The sequence below is a fragment of the Leptonotus elevatus genome, chromosome 16 (genome assembly GCF_054856555.1).
Source record: "Leptonotus elevatus isolate MCC_2025b chromosome 16, RoL_Lele_1.0, whole genome shotgun sequence".
NCBI classification, from domain to species: Eukaryota; Metazoa; Chordata; class Actinopteri; order Syngnathiformes; family Syngnathidae; genus Leptonotus; species Leptonotus elevatus.
Genome location: NC_141254.1, coordinates 9,751,033 through 9,774,874, shown reverse-complemented (window position 1 = coordinate 9,774,874; position 23,842 = coordinate 9,751,033). Strand labels below are relative to the sequence as shown.

Below are 23,842 nucleotides of genomic sequence, written 5' to 3'. Positions count from 1 at the left end.
ACCTTTGACCTCCCCCCAACCCAACACTCCCCCCTTTCCACCAAACACCAGTACGACCAGCACGACAACCCCCACCCCTCAATAAATTCCTTCCCCCTTTGCAACCTGTGCGGCACTTCTGAACGCCCGTTTTTTGTTTTTATGTTTAGCTTTAGATTTTTCCTTGAAACTCGCCCAATTACCTGTTACAACACTTTTCTTTGTGGTTGTTTCATATGTAAGGCTTTTAATCAGGCAAAACAGATATTCTGTTCTCAGTTTGCCACCCAGCCCCCTCCTAACTGTCTGAGACCATGTAAGGGTGGGTGGGGGGGATTTTTGAGGTCAGGCGAGGACCTGAAAAGAGGGTCTTTACTTAGTTTTCATCTCGGCCAAAACTTCTTTCTTTTTACCTTAAAGCATTTGTTCTTCTTGGTGGGGGCGGGCGTTTTGGGTTTCCGCCCAGGGGGCTCTCTGTTGTCTGCACAGAAGAAACTTCCGCATAAACACACAAATATAATACAGGAATGAACGCTGTCGGGCTTGGTGATGCTTTCTAATGGCGGAAAGTTGAGTTCATTCATTTGTTCCGTTGAAAGTACTTTCAATTCTACAATCTTGAAAGTACAACCAAGGTGTTCGTTTAATAGCAAAACTTGAGGAAATATGGCTGGAAATACTGGAAAGTTGAGTTTACGCATCAATCAATCATCCTTTGTTGACTTGAGGGAGTGCTTTTTATAGACCTAATGTCATCAGCAAATGAAGAAACACAAGGTATGAGTTGAATCATTAATAGACACAAATTGGGTCGCTAATTAGAGCTCGAACCCAGTTTAAGAACCACTGATCTACAAATTCCAAAACATTAAAAAAAGAAAAAAAAAAGAAGAAGAAATCATGGTTCCTAATGACGTCTAAATATACCTGTATTATTGACTACCAGTAATTATAAACAAAAAATTAACTAGCCTTGGCCAATTATTTTCATGGAAAGTAAAGCTCACAACATTACCTCTGCCAAGGCTGACCTTTTCATGAGTTTGTTTGAGTTGAGGGGCCCAAAAAGATTGCAAGACATTTGGGTGCACTGCCAGTTAGTTCTACTTCACTTCTGTTCAAATAACATTTAACGCCTCATTTTTGTTCAGCCTAAAAAAAAAAAATCACATTGGAAAATCAATTTGTACTTGAAGCACTGAGTAGAAATGCAAACAAAACCACCACTCTTGACAATCGTGCCTGCTCCCGCTGGAGCATTGATTGATTAATTAGCGACACCCTTATTAGCAAATTGACCGTCTCAGTTGACGATCAAGCATGCCTGCTCTTATTAGACGGCGCTGAACGTATCGTTTGTTCCCAGAACTGCTCTCGGCTCCTGCGTTCTTGAAAATGTGATCACCCCAACTCTTAATTGGCTTTTTTTTTTTTTGTAGATAGTTAAAATTTTGGGGGCATCTGGAATTCTTTGGCATATCATTTTTATCTTTTCTTTACCTTTACATCAGCTACCAGGGAGCCCCAACAGTCACTACACCTAAAATGTGGATCAAGTTCATCTAAATTCTGGACATGGTTTTACTTGAAAATGCCATCAGAAGTATTAATTATGTTGTCATTGGTTTTTACCAACATCCTGACAGATGATTGGTTGATTACGTCTCTTTTCTAATTCTAGGTGTTTCTTTGGTTCCCAGGTATTAATGTATAGTGACTTAGCTCTATTGGACTCGCATAATTCCATGACAGATACCTTTTGAGTCGATACCACCAGAATCCAAAAACTTCACATTCTGAGCGCCAACTGAAGGAGCATAGGAGGTTTGTCACCATCTCGGCCACATGATGATCCGAACCAGAACCCAACCGCGCAGTATGGAAATAATCTTCCCCTTGACCTTTCACCAAATGATACTTCGGGCGTTTGCATTGTGCGGGCATCCCATGGTGACCCTGTTAACCCTCACCCCACCTAGGAAGGAAGTAGCCGCCAATCACGCACTCCTAGTAGAAGCGATGCCCGATGGCTATCTTGGTGCTCCAAGGAGGGGGAGTAAAAGTTCTGGTGGACTTAGGACGGAGCCATTGTGGTTGGTGGCATGAAGAATGTGTTCCCTTGGGAAACAATCGCAATCGCCCTTAAGCCAGACCACATCTTTGGTTCCTCGTATTCCAGGATGAGCTGGAACTGTAATGAGTCCACCAAATGTGCTGGCTTCAAAGTTAGACAAATGATTCCAAGAAACTTGAGTTTTGGGAAATGTGATGTTTCGAGCTATCAAGATTAATCGACAAGTAATCGATTATCAAATTAATCGACAGCTATTTTAATAATCAAGTAATCGATTGGAGCTATTTTTTTTATTTAAAATTGTCTAAATCCTCTGATTTCAGCATACCAACAGTAGTTCACTGATTTCTGTAGTCCTTCATTAAAGAAGACTGATTATCTTCTGTGTTTAATCAAAATAAGACATTTGCGAAAATCTGTTTTTACTTTGGAAAACAATGACCGAGCCGGTAACATAGTACATCAATCCACATTAAAATAATAAATAAAATAAATTACTACACGAATAGAAAGTACAAAATAAACATCAACCATTGTTTTTTCTCCCAAAAACTAAATATGTTCTATTTTAAACGTTAGTGTCCCAATGACATATTTATGCGTTTTTAACAGTTTTTTTTTAACTTATGCTCGATGCAGTCTCTCAACTTTTATTACAAAAACGGCCAGCAGGTGACAGCAGAGCAAGAGAGATCAACCAGGGCCATGTTGAAAAAAAGCTAATTTACCCAGTGTTTTAAACAGATTTGTGAATAATGATGAAACTTAGCTATATTCTAACAGATAGAAATATATATTTTTTTCCTGATGAAAGAAGACTCTAATCTTTCTTTTGGTGGGTTGTCCATGTTTTTAGAGCAATAGAAAAGAAGGGGATTGCTTCAGTGAAAATGACTGGGAGTGAATGAGTTAATAAACAGTAATCAGGGGGGAAATGCTTTTGCAATACACTTTATTGCAAAATTAAAATTAATCAAATTAGTCGGTTAATCGATTGACTAATTGATAGATTAATCGATTCTAAAAATATTTGATGGTGACAGCACTAGTGATGCTACTGCTACGAATTTAGTTCTTAATCTTTTTCAAGATCAAAATATTACTACATGGTGTCTGTATCATTTTGGAGCCATCATTTTTGCAGGTTGACAACCTTGGTGGAGGTATTTTCTGGTGCTGAGAATATCATGTTCAAAGAGAATTTTATAGCTTTTGAATTTTCTTTTTAATCTTGATGCGTTTCTGTCTATGAAATAGAACATCAGATTCATGTCACCCCCCCCCCCCCCCCCCCCCCCCCCGCCCCCGCCCAGAATTGCAAAGCAGCAGCTGCAGCATCAGCAGCAAGATTGAGGTTTATAAAGCAAGATTTGTAAATAGGCTCGGCGTTAACTTGAACGTCCGTTTTTTTTTTTTTTTTTGCTCGTCCCGGAAGGAGGCTGCGCTCGCTCACACATCTGTCGGCACGTATCCGCCGCTCAATCGCTCTCGCTGGGGCCGCGGCGGCTTTCCTAACAGCTCAGTATGGCTCTTCCATTAATCAAAGACACTTCCAGTGTCCCATTACAGAAACACTGCTACTCGGCCTGTCTTCAGCTGACAGCTCACCAATTCATCTTCTGCGAGGACAAAAAAAAAACCAAGGTAAAGAAGAAGAAGAAGAAAAAAGGGCCATTGTGGCACGCCGCCGCTTTTACCTGTTCAACCACACAGCTGTTAAGAGCTCGGGAAGACCCCTCTCAAATTGTTTTCTTTAGGTCAGGCAAACAACAAAAACGGTAAATTGCTTGTCTGGGCTAACACGCGCGGGGGGAGTTTGGCGGCAATGCGAGGCGACCGGGGGGAGGTTCGGAGGACAGGCTGAATAAGAAGATGGAGATGTTTGTTAAGAGGCGCGTCTGAATGACGCCCCTGGTGCGCTTTTAGCCAAACGACCCGGACGCTGTCGTGACACCTGGGCGGGCCCTCTGCAGGTGCCTCTCTAAATACGGCGGCGTGTGAGCAGCTTTGTGGCGCGAAACACAAGCTATTGTTTCAAGAAGAGAGTAGAATCAGAAACAATAAGTCCACAGTAGTCCCACGATGGGGAAATTCAAATTGGCTAATTATCGGCCATTATCGACCAATTTGACAGATAAACCAGATCATTAAGAAATCTGCTGATAATAATAAACTTGCCACATTGGTCCATCTGTTGTGGTTGTGGCTCAAGTTGTGCCCCAGTCCTCAACCCCTCCCCTCTCCTATGGTAGTGTCAGATATTTGTGACGTCATAATGTTCACAGAAGATGCGTCATGGCTTTTTTTTTTTTACTGTCTTCCAAAAATGTTACTCGCGCAGTTTTTTGTTGCATTTTTAAAACGTGTTTTGTTTTGGCTCAAAATGAGTTAGTGGTTGTCTTTGAAGCAGAGATATCAATAAAATTGAGCTTCATGATGCTTTACTCAATGTTTCAAAGTACATGTTAGACTTATAGTAGGACTCAAAAGTATATTTGTAGTCAAGTTATGTTTGCAAACAATTATCGGCTTATTATTAAGTTATTGGTTTCAGTTGAAAATAGCATTATTGTGCATTCCTAATAAATACTGAAGTTTATGTAAACTTACCTGGCCATTCTACTTATTTCAAATGTCTTTTGAAAACTGCAACAACAAAAAAATTGGGATTTGAAGCAAATGTTTTTAAAGTAGTGAAAATTGTTATTTTGCCTGGTAATGAGTTATGTAGTAATTCAATTACTTTTTTTTTTAGCAAGTAATTACTAACTATAACTAATTAGTTTTATAAAGTAATGTTTGCAACACTGGTCATTTCAGCCTACACTTTTTAATATATTTTGATATGTTTTCAGTTGCGTGGCCGTTGTTCACGCTTCTTTCAAAAGGTGTCCCTCTGCTAGCCTTATTGTGAAAGTCCAGGACAAGTGTACTGTAGAGCGTCCTGCCAACTTAGCAGCTGCTACATTCAACATGTGCTCAATCTGTGAAAAAGATGGCTGCCCAAAAAACCAAACCGTTTCAAAACTGCTCAGTATGGTTCTCATGAAGATCAAATATGTCTTTGCCTTTTTTTTCTCTCTCTTTTTTTTTTTTTTTGTCCAAATGTGAGAGGACAGCGTGTGGGCTACACTCCTATTACTCCCATCTCAATTTGATTGGCATAATGAGGTGAAGGCTGGTTGGCACGAAGCTCTCGCGAGGGGCAAATGGAAACATTATTATTTAACGTGTGTGTGTGTGTGTGTGTGTGTTGCGGCCCCACCGGGCTATTAATTACCTTCCCTGTAACGTTGCATCTGCCGCGACGGGGCCGGCGAGCAGCTTGCCAACATGAGCACTCCCTCGCGTCCGTCTCCGCAGACCTCAGCTGCGCTCTCACTCCAAGCCTTATTGCATTGCATCTACATGTATGATTGATTCCGCACCTCAAACACGCACACACACACACATTTAGACACAGTAAAAAAACAAAAAGAAGCAATCCCAGCTGGCACATATTGAACAAAGCATGAGCCTGGCTAAGATGCTCGCTCCGTTCGAGACAGTTGGGACATTTTGTGCAGCAGATGTTTGATTTGCAGTTTTGGAAGAGAAGCAAAAAAAAAAAAGCCTTTTTTTTCTGTCAAAGTGACAACAGCCTGCGTGAGAAGCACATTTTGATTCCATGTCAGCAAAGACAAAAAGCCAAGTGGTGCTCGTTAGTGTCACAGACACTCCGCCAAAAACAAGCCACGTTTGGATACACCAAACTGCGTTATTCACGAAGAAATGCTGAAAAACCTCACCCATAACATGAGAAGAATCACGTTGTGTATTTAAAACAAGTACATTGCTTAACCGTTAGTCTCCTAGCTTAATGCTAATGCTAATCCATATTCTTATACTGCCCCCTTGTTGCCACGGCGGACAGCAGCCCAACAGCCATTCAATTAATGCAAAATGTGACATGTGTTTAATACCTAATTTTATTTTAAAAGATAATAATAAAAAAGAGAAATCTATATTTAAAAAAAGTGTAAATTAATATTAAAAATCTTGTTTTTTTTGGGAGTCTGAAACGGATTATTGGCATTTGCATTGGTTTCAATGGCGAAAGATGATTTACCATATAGGCATTTTTAGTTGCAAGCGTGCTCACGGAACAAATTGAACTTACAACTCAAGGCACCACTGTATTTTCCAAGGAGGGATTGGCAGCCCTCTTGTGTAGAAATTAGAAGAATAGAAAATTGCCATTCATTTTATGAAATTTGAAGGAAAAATCCTGGATTGGGATCTACAGGTCTATACGTAAAATTAACTCTCAATGTTTTTTTGGGGAAATTTTATGTCTCAAAAATACTAGTGGTTTTGCTACATTGGTATCGGTGACTACTCAAGCATTGAGTACTCATACTGGTTCAGTCCGGAAAAAAGTGCTATTGAAAAGTAAGGATAATTAGTCATCACGCAAATGCTGAGGATTTTGTGGACTCCAAGCAGATGTGATGAGCTTCCAACTTTCCCGCCAGTGAGCATGACAGTCGGAATGAGCATGAATCACTAAATAATTGAGAGGAAGGCTTTTGCATTTTTTCATTAAAAGAAGGAAGGCTTTTCCATTCATTATTAAAAGGAGCTTTTGTAAAAGTGTCACATTTTGACACATCATTCATATTATGCAACATTGGCTACAATAAAATAAAGTCAAGCTTAAAAAGTTTGAACTCATGCAATCATGAATTGTGATTACAATTTTCAGTAAAAACGTAAGGATGTTTGATACCACTGCTTTTTCAGACCGATACCAGTACGTGTAGATGAGTAGTCACCAATACCAAGTACTGATACCACTAGTATTTATAAGTTTTTTTCACACATGCTTAGACCACCCACATCAGCATAAGTTTTCTTGGCAAACAGCGCGTAGCCACAACAACAGCCTACGGCGAAATAAAATGTTTTGCTTTTCCAAAATGGCGGACCTCCATTTGGAGACTAGATGTTTTTGTAGGTTTTGCTGCCGTTTCATATGCCTCCAACGTTTTTTCTTTTCTTTTACGAAGTGAAACGTACAACCGGCTGCTTTGTTGAAAATTTTGTAAGGCGGCATTACTGAGCCATTTCTGAGAAATCAATAAACTATTAAAAATATTGTTGATTTTGTCAGGGCTGATATGTGTGCAAAATTTTTGTCTGTTAAAACCCTCCAAATCAACAAGATTTTTTTGGGGGGGCTAAACAATGCGTTGCCACGGCAACAGTGTTTCATGAACAATCACAATCGTGTTTCAACATCATGAAGGCGTAAACAAAACACTCTTCTAAGCAAATATGAAGTTGATCTGGTTTACCCGCTTGGAGAAAAATATCAAAGAAAAACATGTGTTTCCTTTTGCCAAAAGGTGGCGCTACCACTACAATGATATATAAGTTTGTAGATGTCTTCAGGCCTGGACTGTCAGTCAACAAATATGTGCAATTTTGAGAAGATAGGACCATCCGGGTCATGACGTATTGCGATAAACGATAGTAATGCATTTTCATAATTTTTCGACTAAAATAATGATTATGGTATAATAATGCAATTACACCATTTTAAAGAAATTTGAATTGTATAATGAAAAAAAACATCGAAAATAAATCATCAAAACCACCAAAAACAAATAAAATGGACTATCAGTCTTCAAAAAAAAAAAAAAATCCACTACAATAAAAACACACACAAATTTTATATATATATATATATATATATATATATATATATATATATATATATATATATATATATATATATATATAGAAACTATAACAGTTAGGACCTTTTTGTCAACAAAAATGCACTTGAATCAAAACCACACACATGCAAAAGCAATGTATAAAACGGACCCTGATATTCTCCCAGACTACCGAAGGTACTCCCATGTGGAGGCAGCACATAGCATTTACCTAACCGTGTCAAACCGGTGCTCCTCGGCTACAGTGCATCATCACATATAACGAGTCCGCCGCCATTCTGCCTCCTAATGAAAGCATTCCACAAGCATTTAAAGCAACATTAGCGTCCCGTTGGAATGAGGAAGTACATCATCTGTCATGTAGTCCGTCATGGTGGTGGCGGTGGGTGTGTTCTCACAACCTCGGCCCGGCACCCAGACGCTACTTTTTCAATGCTGCGAGCCCGCGGCCAAAAAGCTGTCAGCACATATTTTATCCTTTCACTCGCTCGCTCCTGTAGTCCCCCCCCCTCCACAGCTGTGTAACCTCGTCTTGTGTGTGTACATACTATAATAGTGGCACGGATCCAGCACGAGGCTTTAAAAAGCGTTTATGTTGAGGATTATTAGATTTTACTTGCGTCTGCTGCCGTGTTAAAGAGACGCATTACATTAGGAAGAGGCGAGTGGTGAAAACCTCCCCTGGCCTCTCGCCAGTGCTGATTTTCCGAGACTATAGTAAGTCCCAGATCGGCTCACGATAGGTCAAAATCTGCCATATCGCAAGACCATATGAATAAAATATTAATTTTAAAGAGTTTTGCCTCTACCATATGTTATTTTAGAGCTGCCAAAATGAATTGATTAATCGACAAACCATTTTAATAATCGAGTAATCGTTTGCAGCCATTTTGTTTAAATTGTCCCAATCTGTAGTCCTTGATGAAAGAAAGACTGATTATCTTCTGTGTTTAATCAAAATAAGACATTTGCAAGCATTTGTTTTTCCTTTGGAAAGCATTGACCGAACCGGTAACGTAATACAACATCAAACCCCCCACGAAATAAACACCAATCACTGGTTAATAAACAGTAATCAGGGAAAAAATGCTCTTATAATTCACTTCAATACAAGATTCAAATGAATCCAATTAGTCGATTAATCGCTTGAATAATTCAAGACTAGTTTATTTACATTTTAATTCATCTGTAATGTCAAGGTAAAAATGAAACAAAGACAAGTTGTGTATTTCAAGCAACCACATAGCCTTAGTGCTAGCTTAATGCTAACATACAAAGGGAATTTGCACACGGGCTAACAACTAGCATCCATGTGGCTGTGTTGTTACCCTTTAAGCAATGGATATTCTGCCTCCAGTTGGTCAAGCATGAATCAGCAAAATGTGCATTGATGATGGTACTTTACTTTTTGTACACGGCGTTTTTGATTGGCTCGTTATTACGCGACTGAAAATGTGAATCATGGTCAGCCTGAAAACTAGTTGCACAAATCTGCCTGACAGTTTAGTGCCAATCTGTTCCACACCACCAAAAGTCATTCAGTAGCGCCCCCTAGAATTGACACAAACTTGGCCGGATGTCTGTCATAGTCGGAAGCGTGGGAAAGTCTCAAGGAACCCAAAGATTGATGATCATTTTCAGGATTCGCCATGAAAAAGGGGTTGCTCATTTATTATTATTATCGTTATTATTATTATTATCGTTATTATTATAGTCAATTAGCGGATTCAAGCTCACACAAGGAACAAAATGTGAGACTCCGTTAGGAAGGGATGAGCTCCGAGGATGGATTATGTTTTAAATTATGCAAATTTATATTGCATGTCACTAATATACTGCGATGTATTAACCTTGGTTTGGTGGCAGAATGTCTTTGCATTTGTACAGAATCACATTTTCTAGTCATTATTCTATTTATAGCGCACCTCGTAGCAGAGTTGTTGATTACTGATTCTGATGACAGAAGTGTGGCTTTTTTAGACGGTATATGCTAGTTAGAGGGACTATTTCTAATAATCGTTAGTATAATAGCATAGTAGCCTCAGTGATGTTAGAATATTCTCAGGAAATGATGACAAAAAATTTAGCAAGCTCATTATTTTTACCGGTGCGGTTCCTTGTCATCATTCGTATCACACAGATCATTTTTATTTTAATATAGAAGTTCGAGGACAAATTCTGGATGATGCCATATTAATAATCGTTAGCCTAATAGCATAGTTGTCTGTCATATTCGAATGTAAAAAAAAAAATAAAATAAAATAAATAAATCTTAGCGAGCGTGTTTTTTATCGATTTAGTAAAAATGACTCAGATAATGATGCTGTTAGCAATGCTTTCTCCTTTGCTAGTTATTGTGTTGCACTTAAATAGCACACTTGCCATTTCACGGGTTCAAGCACATTCAAAGAGCAAAATGTGTGGCTCACTTAGCAGGCGAAGTGCTATTACTTTTCTCGCTTCCCCTGCCACAGGGCTACCATCCGCCGCACGGCCTCTTATGAGCCGCGTTTTGTGGCCAAATCCAAAAGTCTCACATGACCATCAAGGCTGATTCAAAGCGACAAATTCTTGGCGCGGACCGCCCCCTCCATTCAGCGGCTGCCGCTCAGCCGTCACACCTGCTTGCCCAACTTTCCCGCCTACATGGGGGGCGGGGAGGGGGGGTCGAAGGCACACTCCGACAAGAAAGAGCATCTTTTAGGTAGGCCGCGAGGAGAAAAGAAACTCCAAACGAATAAAAGAAAATGCTGGTTACGCAATATCCACAGATGATTCCCAAAGTCAGATTTGGGAAGCTCCGGGGAGGATCGGAGTGCTGCTAGAAATAGGAGCAATTGTCACGCTTCATTATCTTTGCCACTCTCTTCAAGTCCTTCAAGACTGTGCGAGTCACATTTAATCATTCCCACCGGGATCAACACTTTTATTCGAAATGAAACATCACAAAAAGGAACAGTCCCCAAACTTTGGGGAATATTATGAATCCACATTTGCTAAGCAGAGCTTCTTCTTTTTTTTTTTTTAGAAGATCTATTTTTACACATGCAACACATGGTTACACGGACAAGTATTTCCGAACATACGGACAGTAAATCCATCCCGGAGACTCAGAGGTTGTGTAATGGTTTGAGAGAGCCGTCCAAAAACACAGAAAAATTGCCCAAAAGAGATGACAATTCCGGACAAACAAGCGTGTTTGCATGGGCAACGAGACACAGACGTGGTTGGAATATTCACCACCGGCCAGTCGACGTCTGCGAAGCAGCATAAGCGAGGCTTTTTTTTTCTTCTTCACAAAATGTATATAAATATTTAGTAATTAAATAACTGTATTTTTCTTACATTTTTTGTAATTTTTTTGATTTTATTTACAGATTTAAAAAAATACCCCCAAAAAAATTTTAACGATAAAAAATACAGAATTTGACTGTTTTCATTTAGATTTTTTTTTTTTATAGTACTAACCAAAACAGTATTATTATTATTATTATTTTTTAATTGCCGTCATTTTATGGGCAGATATTAATGATAAATTAATAAATAGATAAGACAAATGAGTGATAAAAAAAAAAGTTTTACCGAAAAATATCTAAAGAGTACAGCTTTTCTATTCTACTTTTTTTCTTCCAGTTTTGGGGATACATTTTCTAGATAAATAAGTAGAAAACCTACATTATGTCGCTTTTAACGACTAAAAATTGCACACAAAAATAACAAAAACAAAACTACATCAAGTAAATTAAATTTATTTATTTATATAATTTAATTTAATTTTTTTAATTTAATAAAAAGTTTCCACTTTAGCACTGAGATTAATGATAAAAAAGACCATGGAAATTAAAAAATGTTTATGAACCAAACATTATTACTTTATTGTGTAATAATGAATAATTGTGTGGTTTTATTCTACTTTTTTTTGTTGCAATTTTTAATGTGAAAATCACCTCAAAACGAAATAAATAATAATTTCCACTAGTTTTAATATAGATTTTATCGAAAAGTTTTAGTCCCAAATTGACTGGCATCGTTAAAGCTTTGAATCAGATTTGTTTTAATGAATATTTAATTTAAAGTTTAATCATCACCTACAGAATGCACACAAGTTTGTTTTGTATCTGTGAGCATATCCGTCTTGACTTTATAGTGCAAGTGATGCAACAAGGTGAAATGCAAATCTTCCATCTGCTGCGCTTAAATTTTTACGACTCGGCAGATTTTGAAGCCATTACCGTGTTTCACTCAAATTAACGGAAGTTTTTCCTTTTTCCTTTATTTTTTATTTTTAGCTGGGTTCATTTATAATTTACGTAGATTTTTCTCTCCAAAATTGGAGCAATGTTTAATTGCAAATAATTTTTAGGAAATACTTGTCTAATGAATTTTTCATTTACCATTTTTTTTAGCTGATTTCAGCTGTAATTGTTGCACATTCATGTCACAGTGCAGTACTACTTTTTTATACAGTATATATAAAAAAAATGCTTAAATGTCAAATTGATGAATAAAGTTGCCCCCATTATATAGTTGCCATCTAAACAAGCTTATTTTGTCTCCTACTGACTGAAATACTGAAGACTTTCTGATGAATCTATTCAATTCAAATTTTATTTCCGTATGCACTTTGACATATACTGTCAATGAATTGCTGTGAATTGACACACAATTCCCCTAGCAACAGGAAACTTGGTGGGCGTGCCTATCATGAGTATAGTAGACCCACAAAAAAAGTCTCAAGAAGTTTGCCCTATTGGTTTGAGGTGGCCATTTTAGGCCACTTCCTGTCCCTTTCATACAAACTTTACTGAACAATTTTTCCCGATTGCTATCAAATTCAAAGCGTGTATACTAGACAGATGCAAAGGACAGATTTGATCAATGCATGTGGGGAAGTTTGACTCGGCTTAACGCCTGAGGTCAGAGCTTGACCAAAATGTTTGTTTTAAATTCTAATAATTGTAGTTGTAAATTTGCAAAATTCAGTCCCGCAAGCCAGATTCCCCGAGCAGCGTGAAACTCGATGGGCATGTCCATCTAAAGTCTCAAGAACCCGTCCCTAAGAAGACACAGGAAATCTGCCATTTACTTTAGCCTCAAGAAAGACATTTGCGCCATTTCCAGAGGTCCTGAAAAGGTGCATCTCTTTGTCATTTTGTTTTTGTTCCTTTCTGATTGGTACCAAACTTGAACCATGAATCCAAGACAGATGGGTGGCACAAAAAGTACCCAAAAATTGGCGCCTTCTCATTGTGACTAGCATGAAAGCACTAAACTCATAATAATAATACAAATGTTACCTCAATGAATGCTTAAAAACAAACACTTAAAGATGAAATGCAAAAATATCGAACTTATAAGTTGACTACAACTCAACTGTACTTAGTGTTTCTTTTGAGAAGCATTTCAAACCGAAGCGGCAATCTACCACTCACTCGCATTTCTGTAAAAGCGAGCTAGCTGTCAATGTTATTTTTAAATCCTTTCGCACTCTCTCTTTTGTATCTTCCGCCTTCTTTGACTCTTGTTTTGACACTGCGCCTTTAGGGAATCTCCTCAGACAAAACTTTTCCACCAAGGTCAAAACTTTGATGCGCCGTCATTTTCGTCTTACCTACGCGCCGCAATTTTGCATTTAGCACTCTCTCTCTCTCGCTCTCTTTCTCTCTCTCGCTCTTTCTGTTTTATTGATGTAACAGGTGCTTAGCGCGACAGACAGCGGCAGTCAAAATAATGTCGTCTGCCTCCCCGTGTGTTTGGCTTTCAGGCTGCCAGCTAAACTTAGACTTCTTTGAGGTTTTTCTGCCACTTGATGGAAGGTGATGCCGCTGCATAATGCATGAGGCGAGAAGGGAACACTTTGTCTGGCTGCTTTTTATAGGCGCTCCGCTTCTACACATAAATATATATTTATTTTTTTACATGCAGGAGCTTCTCAGATCAGACAACGCCACAAAGTGGCAACACAAAAAATTATAATAAAGCAAAAATCTTTATTTTGCTGCTGTGATGCATCAACTGAGTGAGATTTGTCTCAGTTGAACAAAAATATTTTTATTTAGATGTGTCATCTTACTCGCTTGCCAAATGGTCTCAAAAAGCGTGCAGTTATTCCGACTTTATTTTTATTCAAGTAGCAACACTGCTGTTGAGCGTATTAGTCATAGGAAGCTGCAAAAATAAATTAGATATCGCTCATAAATCAATGGGAAACCTTTAAAGGAATACTTGACTCATTGAGCCATTTTCAGCAGTAACAAGTTAATATTTTGTCCAGAATAACTTCATTATTTTTCATGTGCAATTAATACCTTTAAAAACACATTTTTCCACTCGCTGTCGACTGAAGATGACATCACTTGTGCTGAGGAAATAGGTCATGAGTACTAACGACCAATCACAGCTCACCTCTTTTCTGAGTTTAGTCAGCAAACTGAGCCATGATTGGTCGTTTCATACTTCCTCAGCACGGGTGATGTCATCTTCAGTCGACTTGAAGTGGCTAAATTAGTTTTTAAAGATATTAACTCATTCACTCCCAGCCATTTCCAGAGAAGCAATTCCCTTCACCCCTGGCTGTTTTATTGGATTTTGACTGACTTTGCAAGGCCCACAAAATATTGTGTTCATTGCTATAAAAACATGGAACCTACCAAAAGAATGATTAGAGTATTTTCTTTCATCAGGGAAAAAAAAGTTTATATCTATCTGTTTCCGTTTTGCAGAAATTATCATTAGAATATACCTAAGTTTCATCATTATTCACAAATATATTTAGAAATGTGAGTAATGAGCTTTTTTTCAACATGGCCCCTGGTTGATCTTTTTTGCTCTGCTGCCACCTGTAGTCCGTTTTATTAAACAACTACCATTTCTTCAACCATTCTGTGCAGTTGAGAGGCTACATCAAAGCCTTCTGTATGCTCTAGCATAAAAAACATATAAATACGTCTTTGGGACACTTAAAACATTTAAATAGAACGTATTCATGTTTATTGGGAGCAAATTAGTTAATTGTTCATAAAAAATCATGAAGTTATCACATTCATTTAAGACAAAATATGACCTCCTTACTGTTGAAAATATCCCTTGAAGACGCGTTTCCGGCATTTTACAGCAACTTTTCTTGAATTTTTGTAAAAGAATTTGAGGATTTGTTGTCGTTGCACAGCTCAAAGGTTTCCCCTACAGTTATAAAGTGGAATTCATCGTATTTCAACACAAAATGATCAGATCAAAGTGTACAGTAAATGCGACATTCAAATCACACTTTATCAGTAATCCGTTTTGCTTCTCAACATCAGTTTTTAATGTGACAAATCCAAATCTGCGTTCTCTAATCTGGTAAAGTGAAACAGGTTTGTAGTTTTTATGGTGGATTCATTTTGGAAGATATTTATTTTTATGTTTTGTTTTTTAATCTTTACATTATTTCTACTAGTAGGAAAATCAACAAAAAAAAGAAGGAAGACCTTTTAGGTTGTTTCCATCCATCCACTCATTTTCTTAACCGCTTATTCCTCACAAGGGTCGCCGGGGTGCTGGAGCCTATCCCAGCTGGCTTCGGGCAGTAGGAGGGGTACACCCCAAACTGGTTGCCAACCCATTTTTGAGTTGTTTATTTTAAATTAAGAAAAAAAAAATCAGCATTTTGCATGCTACTGGTCTATACTCGACACAAGCAACAACACAGCGTGTGGTTGGAATTTCCTTGACCACCATCCAATTGGACGGGTCCGGGATTTGGGGAGGTGGGATGGCGGTAAGTCATTGATATGTGCGGGAGGACTTTGGGATAAACAGCGGCGTTACGCCAGCCCGCCTGATATATTTTGATTGAGTGCAGACAGAGGGGAGGCGTAATGGAATCGGGAGGTTTAAAAGTGGGATAAAATGACAGAAAGGGAGCTTTTTCTTTTTTTAAACCACCTGATTCTCCAGACAGCCACAAAATGGAGCCATGTAAATGTTAGCAACCGCAGTAGACGTGACGTGTGTGTGTGTGTGTGTGTGCTTGCAACAAATCGATGAGGTGTCACTGTTGTCTCTGTTGTGTTTTTTTTACCACTTAAGTGTGCACTATAATCGAGTTACATTGAAACAGGATTGTCTTGTATTTTTTTTCTCTTGGATGATAATCCCGCTCGGTCAGCTGCCCCTAATGGACTGGAAAAAAATGAAGCACCTCCTTTGCAAAGTAATCGTAAAAGTAATAATCAATAGTGGGCAACATTGAAATCAGTCACCAGCGCTGTTCAGCTTTTGTTTGCTATAGTGTTAGCATCTTGCTTTATCAAGTTTTCAAGTTTTTACAAATATTCATTGACCCGATTTTACGACTAATATCCAGCAGATTTAATATATTCGCTATCATGCTCCTCTACAAAATGTTGTTTTTCACACTAAGGATTGTAGCCACAAGCTAACTAGCTTGAGTCTGGTGTAAACCGTAACGTTAACATGTACTTTGTATATGTAGTTATCTAGGAAACTGCATTTATCATTCAAAAAGTCACTATTTAAAGGATATGACAAGATTTCAGGTTTGGACATCTCAAATCAATACTTGCGCGGTTGGATGTAGCATTAGCATCTCAATTTAGCATGTAGCTTCTTGTTGTTTTTGAGTGTTTATAAAATTTGTTGAAACAAATTCGCTTTTAACATCCAATACATTTAACCGGCATTATCCGTAATGTAAAAAGTTGTCTTAACATGCTTTCTTCATGTATTTTTTAAATTAGTTAATGTCTCTAGAATGTTTTATTTCTTTGGTATTATGCTTGGCGACTGTGGCAAAATGAGTGTTTACGCTAACTTCAGTCTGGCGTCATCTGTCATGTCAATATAGCATCTTAAGCTAGCCTGCAGTTTCTTGGTGTATTTTCTGTTTGTCGCAAACTAACATAATTATTGCGTCATCCGTTTCGTCGATATTTACTGTACTTGACTTTTTTCCATAAGCAGTTTCATACTTTTAGCCTTTTGCTAGTAGATGAAGATGAATTTGAAATATGGATTTTTTTTTATATACTATCTAATTTTATAAGCTAATTTGAAGCTAGAAACAAATGAATGATAAGATTTCTAAAAAGGTCTATTTCTGTGGAGGGGGGATGAGGGAAAGAAGTAAATTTCCTTTCCAGCCGGCATGGGATGCTAACATCCCTAAAGCATGAGCTCTATTCCCTTTCCTTTCCCGCCGCAATTATCCCTCCTTTTTCTTCTCGGCCGCCGAATGAATTAACAAACAAGTCGCTCGGTACCCAGCAGCCTTACTTCAATTTACCGCCTCTTATCAATTGGCTCCCTTTTATCTTTTAGTGTTTTCTTCTTCTCTCCATCTTAAGCCGTGCATCCCTCTGTTTTTTTTTCTTCACCGCGGCCTTTTATTTACGAACGTCGTTCCAGGTAGTTTTATCGCTGCCTTCAAGGAAGGAGAAAAATAAGAGGATGGACGAAAGATAGAGAGCAACGCTTTCAAGGCCGTTGCGTTGAGAAAAAAGGCTTGGCAGTCACGCCGGGGCTACAGGGTTTTTCCTGGCCCATATTTAGGCAGAAGTGGTACCATTGTGAGTGTCATATTATTAACAAGTATTTATATTGTTTTTTTTTTACGTTTTCCCTTTCTTAAAACTACAAATAAAGCTACAATATTATATTAGGTATTAAATAAAGGGAGATGTGTTCTTCTTTATGCATGCATTATGCATATACTGTAATGGTTCTTTTAACTTAATTTGTCTTTAATGACTACCTACTGTATTCACGCGATGTCACCTGACACGTGTTTTGTGTGCATTTAAGCGCACTGCCTTGTAGAGGTTCGTTTAACGCTCTAATATGACAAATTGCGAGCACGGGTCCTTTTTATTTCACCAGCAGCGGCAGTGATATACGACCAGACAAGTCCACCGGCAAAATTGGGAGACGGGCAAAAAAAAATAAAAATAAAAATACACGAAGCGGCAAGCTGTTACGACTCAATAACGCAATTCGCATTTCAAGCGCAGGCGTTTGTGTTTTACGAGGGCGTGATTAGCATATGTTTTGTTGACATAAATTTCAAATTTACGGCGCTTGTCAAAAGTGACTGTCGGACAAAGTCGATTATTAAGCTGGCAAATGGCCTGAGAGAGTTTTATGTGAACTTCCTTAATGGCTGCAGTCAGTCTGTTTCAAATCACCCGCACACACGCAAACACTAATCATGTATTTCAGACGCACAACATGAAAGCCGGCACTTAGAAAAGAGACTCGAGTGTGCGTATATCTCTGAGCGGGAATCATGAGCTGTGACAATTTAGTATCCTTTTACATCTCGTTAAACTTTGCCGCGATGATCAATTGTGTGATGCGGCGATAGATGATGCGCTCTGCTAAAAAGCACCAGTCTGTAAGCGTATATAAAATGCTTGTTAAAAGTTGGCTAAGTGTGTGAAGTCGGAGTAAACAAATCTTATTGGCTTGATGTGTTTGGTTTTCCACTTTCATACGGCGCACCAGTCGCTACCATGCAAACAAACGGCAACACTGTACAAAACTTTTTATCCGAGAGGGGACTAAGGACAACAAGATAACGGAGCACACCGGCAAATTGGAGACAGTGGAGTATAATAGCAGCAACAGGATAAGATAAGGTTAGCACGAGTGTTTATTGTTGCAATTTTTAGCCGCATAATCTTTAACGATGATGTGATGCTAGCAAATTGCAGTGGATTACAGACAGACAGACAGACAGACAGACAGACAGACAGACAGAAACTGCTCAGAAATGGGCAAGCCCACGACAGCAACTGGACAAACAAATGAGCAGTCGTACGACCGCGCGAAAGGATACTAATCTCTTAGATTGCTCACTGTATGTGAGTAAGTAAGCTACATTGCCAGTCTATCCACCATCAAGGTAATGTAGTGTGTGCGTGAGCCATTGCAGTTTAAGCACAATGCACTCGGCCAGCGACACACATACACACACACACACAAACGCACTACATTGATGTTGAGGCCGCATGGCACGGTTCCCAATTGGAGTGGCCTTAATAAGACCATCCATACCTTATCAGTTCTCTGTCTGGGCGGCACAATAGTCAGATTGAGGGGCGATACAAAAGGCCTTTGAAAGGCTTTGTGCGCCGTGTGTGTTGCGCTTTACCGCTTAAGTGTGTTTTTCTCTTATCTTCGCCAAAGTGTGTACTTCACCTATGATCCTTAACGGGGGGAGAAAAAATCCGTCCTTTGTCCGCTGCCTTTTGTCCACCGTGTTGCTCGTTGGCGAATCCGTGTCGTGCCGACGGACATTTTGTCAAAGGGAATTACAGTCGTTTGGATTCAATTTGTCTTAAGTCTCTGCCATCCATCGGGCTCATTTTAAGATGGATGGATGGATTGATGGACTCCACTAAAGTTACGATCCACGTTTTAAGTCACGTACCCGCTTCACCATCCTGACAGAGTTGGTGCACCCCTTTTTAAATTCTTAACTATAATTCCAGCCTTATAGAGAAAATGTTGAAATTCAACCTGTTGTTGTTGTTGGGGTTTTTAAGAAACATTATCCACTTCAGTTTGGGATTCCCTGGCCTAAATGATAAACTACACAAACATCATGTGCTTCATGTCCTTGAGTGCTATATTAGTTCCTGTCTCTCTTTAGGCCTCCCTCTCGTTTTCCATTGGATTAACTTGCCTAATAAGTACAATGATTTTTCTTTCCAATAACAACATCCCATACAACAAGAGAAGAACAGGGTATGCCTTGTGGTGTACAACAATAGACATGAAAAAAAAGTGACCTAAAATTATTCAATGATAAAGTCTGCAGCTTTCACTAACTAAGATTAGTATAGATGCTATGTTCAATAGAATAGAGCAGATGTCACCAATGTGGTGCCTGCAAAGCACCAGGTAGCAACCAAGGACCTCATGAGTCCTTAATTGTTTGGCCTAGAGTCCTTTTCTAGTTTGTTACAGGCAGTCCTCGGTTATCACCTGAGTTCCTTTCTAACAGCTGTGACGTAACCCTCTTTTCTAAGTCGGAATGCGCCGTGGTCACGCAGCAGAAAAGTCATAAGTACAATAAATAATACTTCTAGGCTAGTTCATTCTGCGCTGTTTGTGATCTCAAAATATTGTATGTCTCGTAAAGAGAGGAACTCTTATAATGGTAGTGGTTCCCAATTTGCCTCATTCGACATTTCGTCACACTGGTATGGTAGCTAACATCCTGTGCTACACTCACCATCCTGTGTTTGATTGGTTGAGATCATTTTTTCCCCACATTTGTGCGGAACTGAAAAGTACGTAAAAACCAGACATAAGAACAAACAGAGGATTCGAGGAAATTGCTTCCAGTACGAGGGTGGAAGCTTGTGCGCAGCCTGACTGGATTAAGGTCATGGACCTTTACAATGTAGCCTAGCCTTGCTTGATTGTTATTGATTCGTCCAATTACGTGTGTGACCGGAAACCGCCCGGATGGCGGATACAACAATTCCAGTTCTTCTTGTCCTTATTCCTTGAAACCTCGTCAAGGCCGGAACATTGCACCGTCGTTGTGCCTTTTATTCCAAATGCGCCAAACACGCAATGGTTACGTTCCCAAGCCGTGTCTGTAACTTTCTCGAAGCGGAAGAGCATCCATTTGCGTTCAACATCAGTCAGTCGTGTTTTTGGAGTTAGAGTGGCACCGCCACCGCCTGCTTCGGCTTGGCTGAGAGACGCCAAGATGGATGGCTGTCATCTCCACGCCCGAGTTGAGTGGATCGCTTATCAAGGGCGTTGTTTTTCCCTGGGAATTTGCTCGGCTGATCGCTCAGTCGAAGGAGACAGCAAGTTCATTTTTATTTGACAATTGTTGACATTTTGTCTTCCCTAGCCTGTCAAATGTGCTCACTGGCCACAACAGCGCAATCTGATGAGAGTCAAAGGAAAAGCTGTTTCTAAAATGATAACATTTTCAACAGCGAATCTCAAAAATGGGACCGGATATCCCTAGAAACTCAGAAAAAAATGGTTTGGAATCATCAGACTCCAAATTGTCCAACTTTATGGTGTGTTTGAACTTCAAGGAATCACTTTTATGTATGTTTAATATTGCCAACCTGTTTCCCTGTTAGATTTCCACATCGTTCAGAAGCCAAGTGATCAGACTTTGGCATCGTTTAGCTTAATGGATCAAGCTTTGAATGTGTCAACTGCGCCGATAATCAAAGCTGTGTGCGTGTGTGCTCTCAAGTGTGTACCTTTTCTCAAGGCGAGGTGTTTGAAGATCTCTCCGGGCTCAAGGCGACTGCGGCGGCTGTGTGGCAATTCGTGTCACCTTAATTGCTTTAGAGCACTTTCAGATATCTCTGAAGAGTTTTACTGGCTTTGTTCCAAGCCCGAGGCGCTTTGAGAATTTCGTAACGGAGCCCCTTTGGCGAAGGCCAGACTTTGTGTGTTGTCACATGTTATTTAGTTAGCTAACCTTCAAGGCCTTCTCGGCCCCCGACAATCAAATATTGACCCCTCGTCGCGTCTGACCTTGTGAGCTTAAACTGTTACAGCTTAACTTCAGCTATCGGATTCCTCTTGTGATTGTCGAGAGCGCTAATCAAAAAGTGGCCCGAGAACGCTTGGAGAAGTGTTGAATAAATCTTTCCGTTTGGCTTTATGGCTCCTTTGCCATCTGCAGCTCGTTGGATGCAGGGAGTTAATAACGCCTGGTGTTATTTACAACGTGCGATCGTGGTCGGGGGGCTGCCTGCGAGAAGGCTGGCGTGATGGCGATTGCGACCCGATGCGTCTGTAGAATCATCCCGTGTCCCCTGAGGTCCTGATGTGTTTTTGCTCTCTCTTCTTGGTCTGCAGGAAGATGCACAGCGGAATGAAGACCTATGGCTGTGAGCTGTGCGGGAAGAGCTTCCTGGACAGCCTCCGTCTACGCATGCATCTGCTGTCTCATTCAGGTGAGCAAATCAAACCAACCTCTGGTCGTTAAGGCCTAACTCGCCTGCTTTGTCTCACTTAGACAACTCCCTGAATGTGTAGAACTTTCACCCGTTTGTCTATGAAATGGCCTAAGGAGCTCTTGGAAGTGTAACCCAAGACGTGCCTGTGCAGCATCAACCGTTGACGTTTGACTTTTTTATGACATTTATGGGCCTTAAGAACAATTCGAGATTTCTGTATCGGCAACCGAAAATGAAACCTGAAACTGCAGGTTGAAATGCCGAGATTACATTGAGCTAATTTTTTTATACGGTTTGGTGCCATTCGGTGCAGTCCGATGATCCATTTTCAACATAGGACAGTTCCGGATGTCTAATCGGGCCTTTATTCAAATGTTCACTTGTGTTGTTTCAGAGGTATTTTATCATCATAGTTTGAAGTCTTGCAGTCGACAGTTGAATGTTAGCTCGTTCTTGGCATCATCAGACGCGTTTGTACCTGCGAAAGAGACCGTCTTCTCTGTGCTGGTGACGAAAAGTGCACAAACTTTTCTTTTTCGACCCGCGCTGCGTTGCTTCTGAGGTACTTTTTCTGCTGATGAAAAAGGCGAGAGGAGCGCTTGTGCTGCAGACGGGCGACGGTTAGGGAAGAGACGGCGCCGTGGCAAAGATTCTTTGATAGTTTTTCTTGTACACTTTTCTTCTCCCCCACTCTCTCACTCTCTTTTCCGCCTCCACCGTTTTCTGACTTTCAAGGCTTTTCTCGCTCTGACACGGCGTCTCCATTTTTACTCTCTGTGTAATGATGACACTTCGCCGAGTCCCAAATGCCGCCGCCGCCGCCGCCGCCATCATCATCCTTCAAGCTGGCTTCACAGCCGACAGAATATCAGAGAGATGAAGAGAGAGAGCAGGGAAGCTCTTTGGTATGCGACGCGTGTTGTGGATGTTTCACCAAGCAACACCACGACTGTCTGCTCCCTCCCCTCCCGTCTCGCTCTACCGCTGTCTCGCTCTCTTTGTGTCTGTCTCAGTCTGTCTGTCCATCTAGATCGTCGTGTTTACCTGTCTATCTGGTTGCGGCTAAACTGTTTGCCAACCTGCTCACCCGTCTGTCTGTACATGCCTGTCTATCTGCCTGTTTGGTTGCCTGTCTTCCTGCTTACCAAACTGGCTTCCTATTATTCTCTCTCTTCTCTACCAGTTTGTCGACCTGCTTCTTCTTTCCTGTCTTCTTATTTGTCTGCCTGTTTGGTTGTCTCTCTGCTCATACAATAAGCATCCAAGCTGTCTGTCTTGCCGCCGACGCACCTGTTGATCCATCTATCTGCTCTACCATTCGTAAGTTTAGCATAGCATGAAGCTAAACGTACCCGTCTGTCTTTGCTGAACGCGCTAATTAGCAACCCATCCTTCCAACAGTTTGTCTACCAAACTGCCTACCTAACATGTCTTTCTTGTCTTTCTTTCTGCACGTGCCCTCCTATTTGGTTGCCTGTCTGTCTGCAGAGTACCTATTTTTCTGGCTGTCTCTTCACCCCCCCAGTTTGGTTACCTCTCAGTCTGCGTAGCTGCTGACCAACCTGTCTGCCTGCCCTTCCTACCCACCACTCGCTGCACCTGCCTGTCTGCCTGCCTATTCAGTCGTCTCTCTGCTTAACACACTATCTACCGGTCTGCCTATCTGCCTTTCTGCCAGTTTGGGTTCCTGTCTGCCGTCCTTCCTACCCAACTGCCTGTCTCTCTCTACCTGTCTGTCTTGTCTTGTCTGCAGCCGGCATTCTGCCTGAACTTTTTTGTTTTTCCCAGCTGTCTTCCAACCTCTCTCTGCCTACTCTACCTGTCTTGTTGCCTGTGTCTCTCTGACTGTTAGCCTGCCTGTCTGTCTGCTACCTGTCTATTTGTCTGCGTCTGTGTGCACATGTTGTTTGTAGACGTTTGGCCGCTGTCCCGTCTGGGCTGCGTGCCACCACTGAGCGAGGGTACAGTATGTACAGTCTACCGTGTGCCAGCTTGTTTCTATTTTATTTTTCCCACTCACAGTTTGTTCTGTCTGCTCTCGTTGTGTTATTAAGTTCTAACATCCGCCTGAGAGCTTAAGTCTGCGCCTTTTCTGGGTAATAATTTTCAAATAGTTATCA

General features: G+C 40.2%; 1 protein-coding gene across 2 annotated transcripts in view; it reads left to right on the top strand.

Moving 5' to 3' along the window:
• zbtb16a (zinc finger and BTB domain containing 16a) overlaps window positions 1-23,842 on the top strand; it is a 125,774-nt gene that overhangs the window by 25,792 nt on the left and 76,140 nt on the right. For both annotated transcript variants that reach the window (XM_086099094.1, XM_086099093.1), the window contains exon 3: window positions 21,622-21,719. In XM_086099094.1, the coding sequence (XP_085955220.1) occupies window positions 21,622-21,719 (98 nt within the window). The remainder of the gene's footprint in view (window positions 1-21,621; window positions 21,720-23,842) is intronic.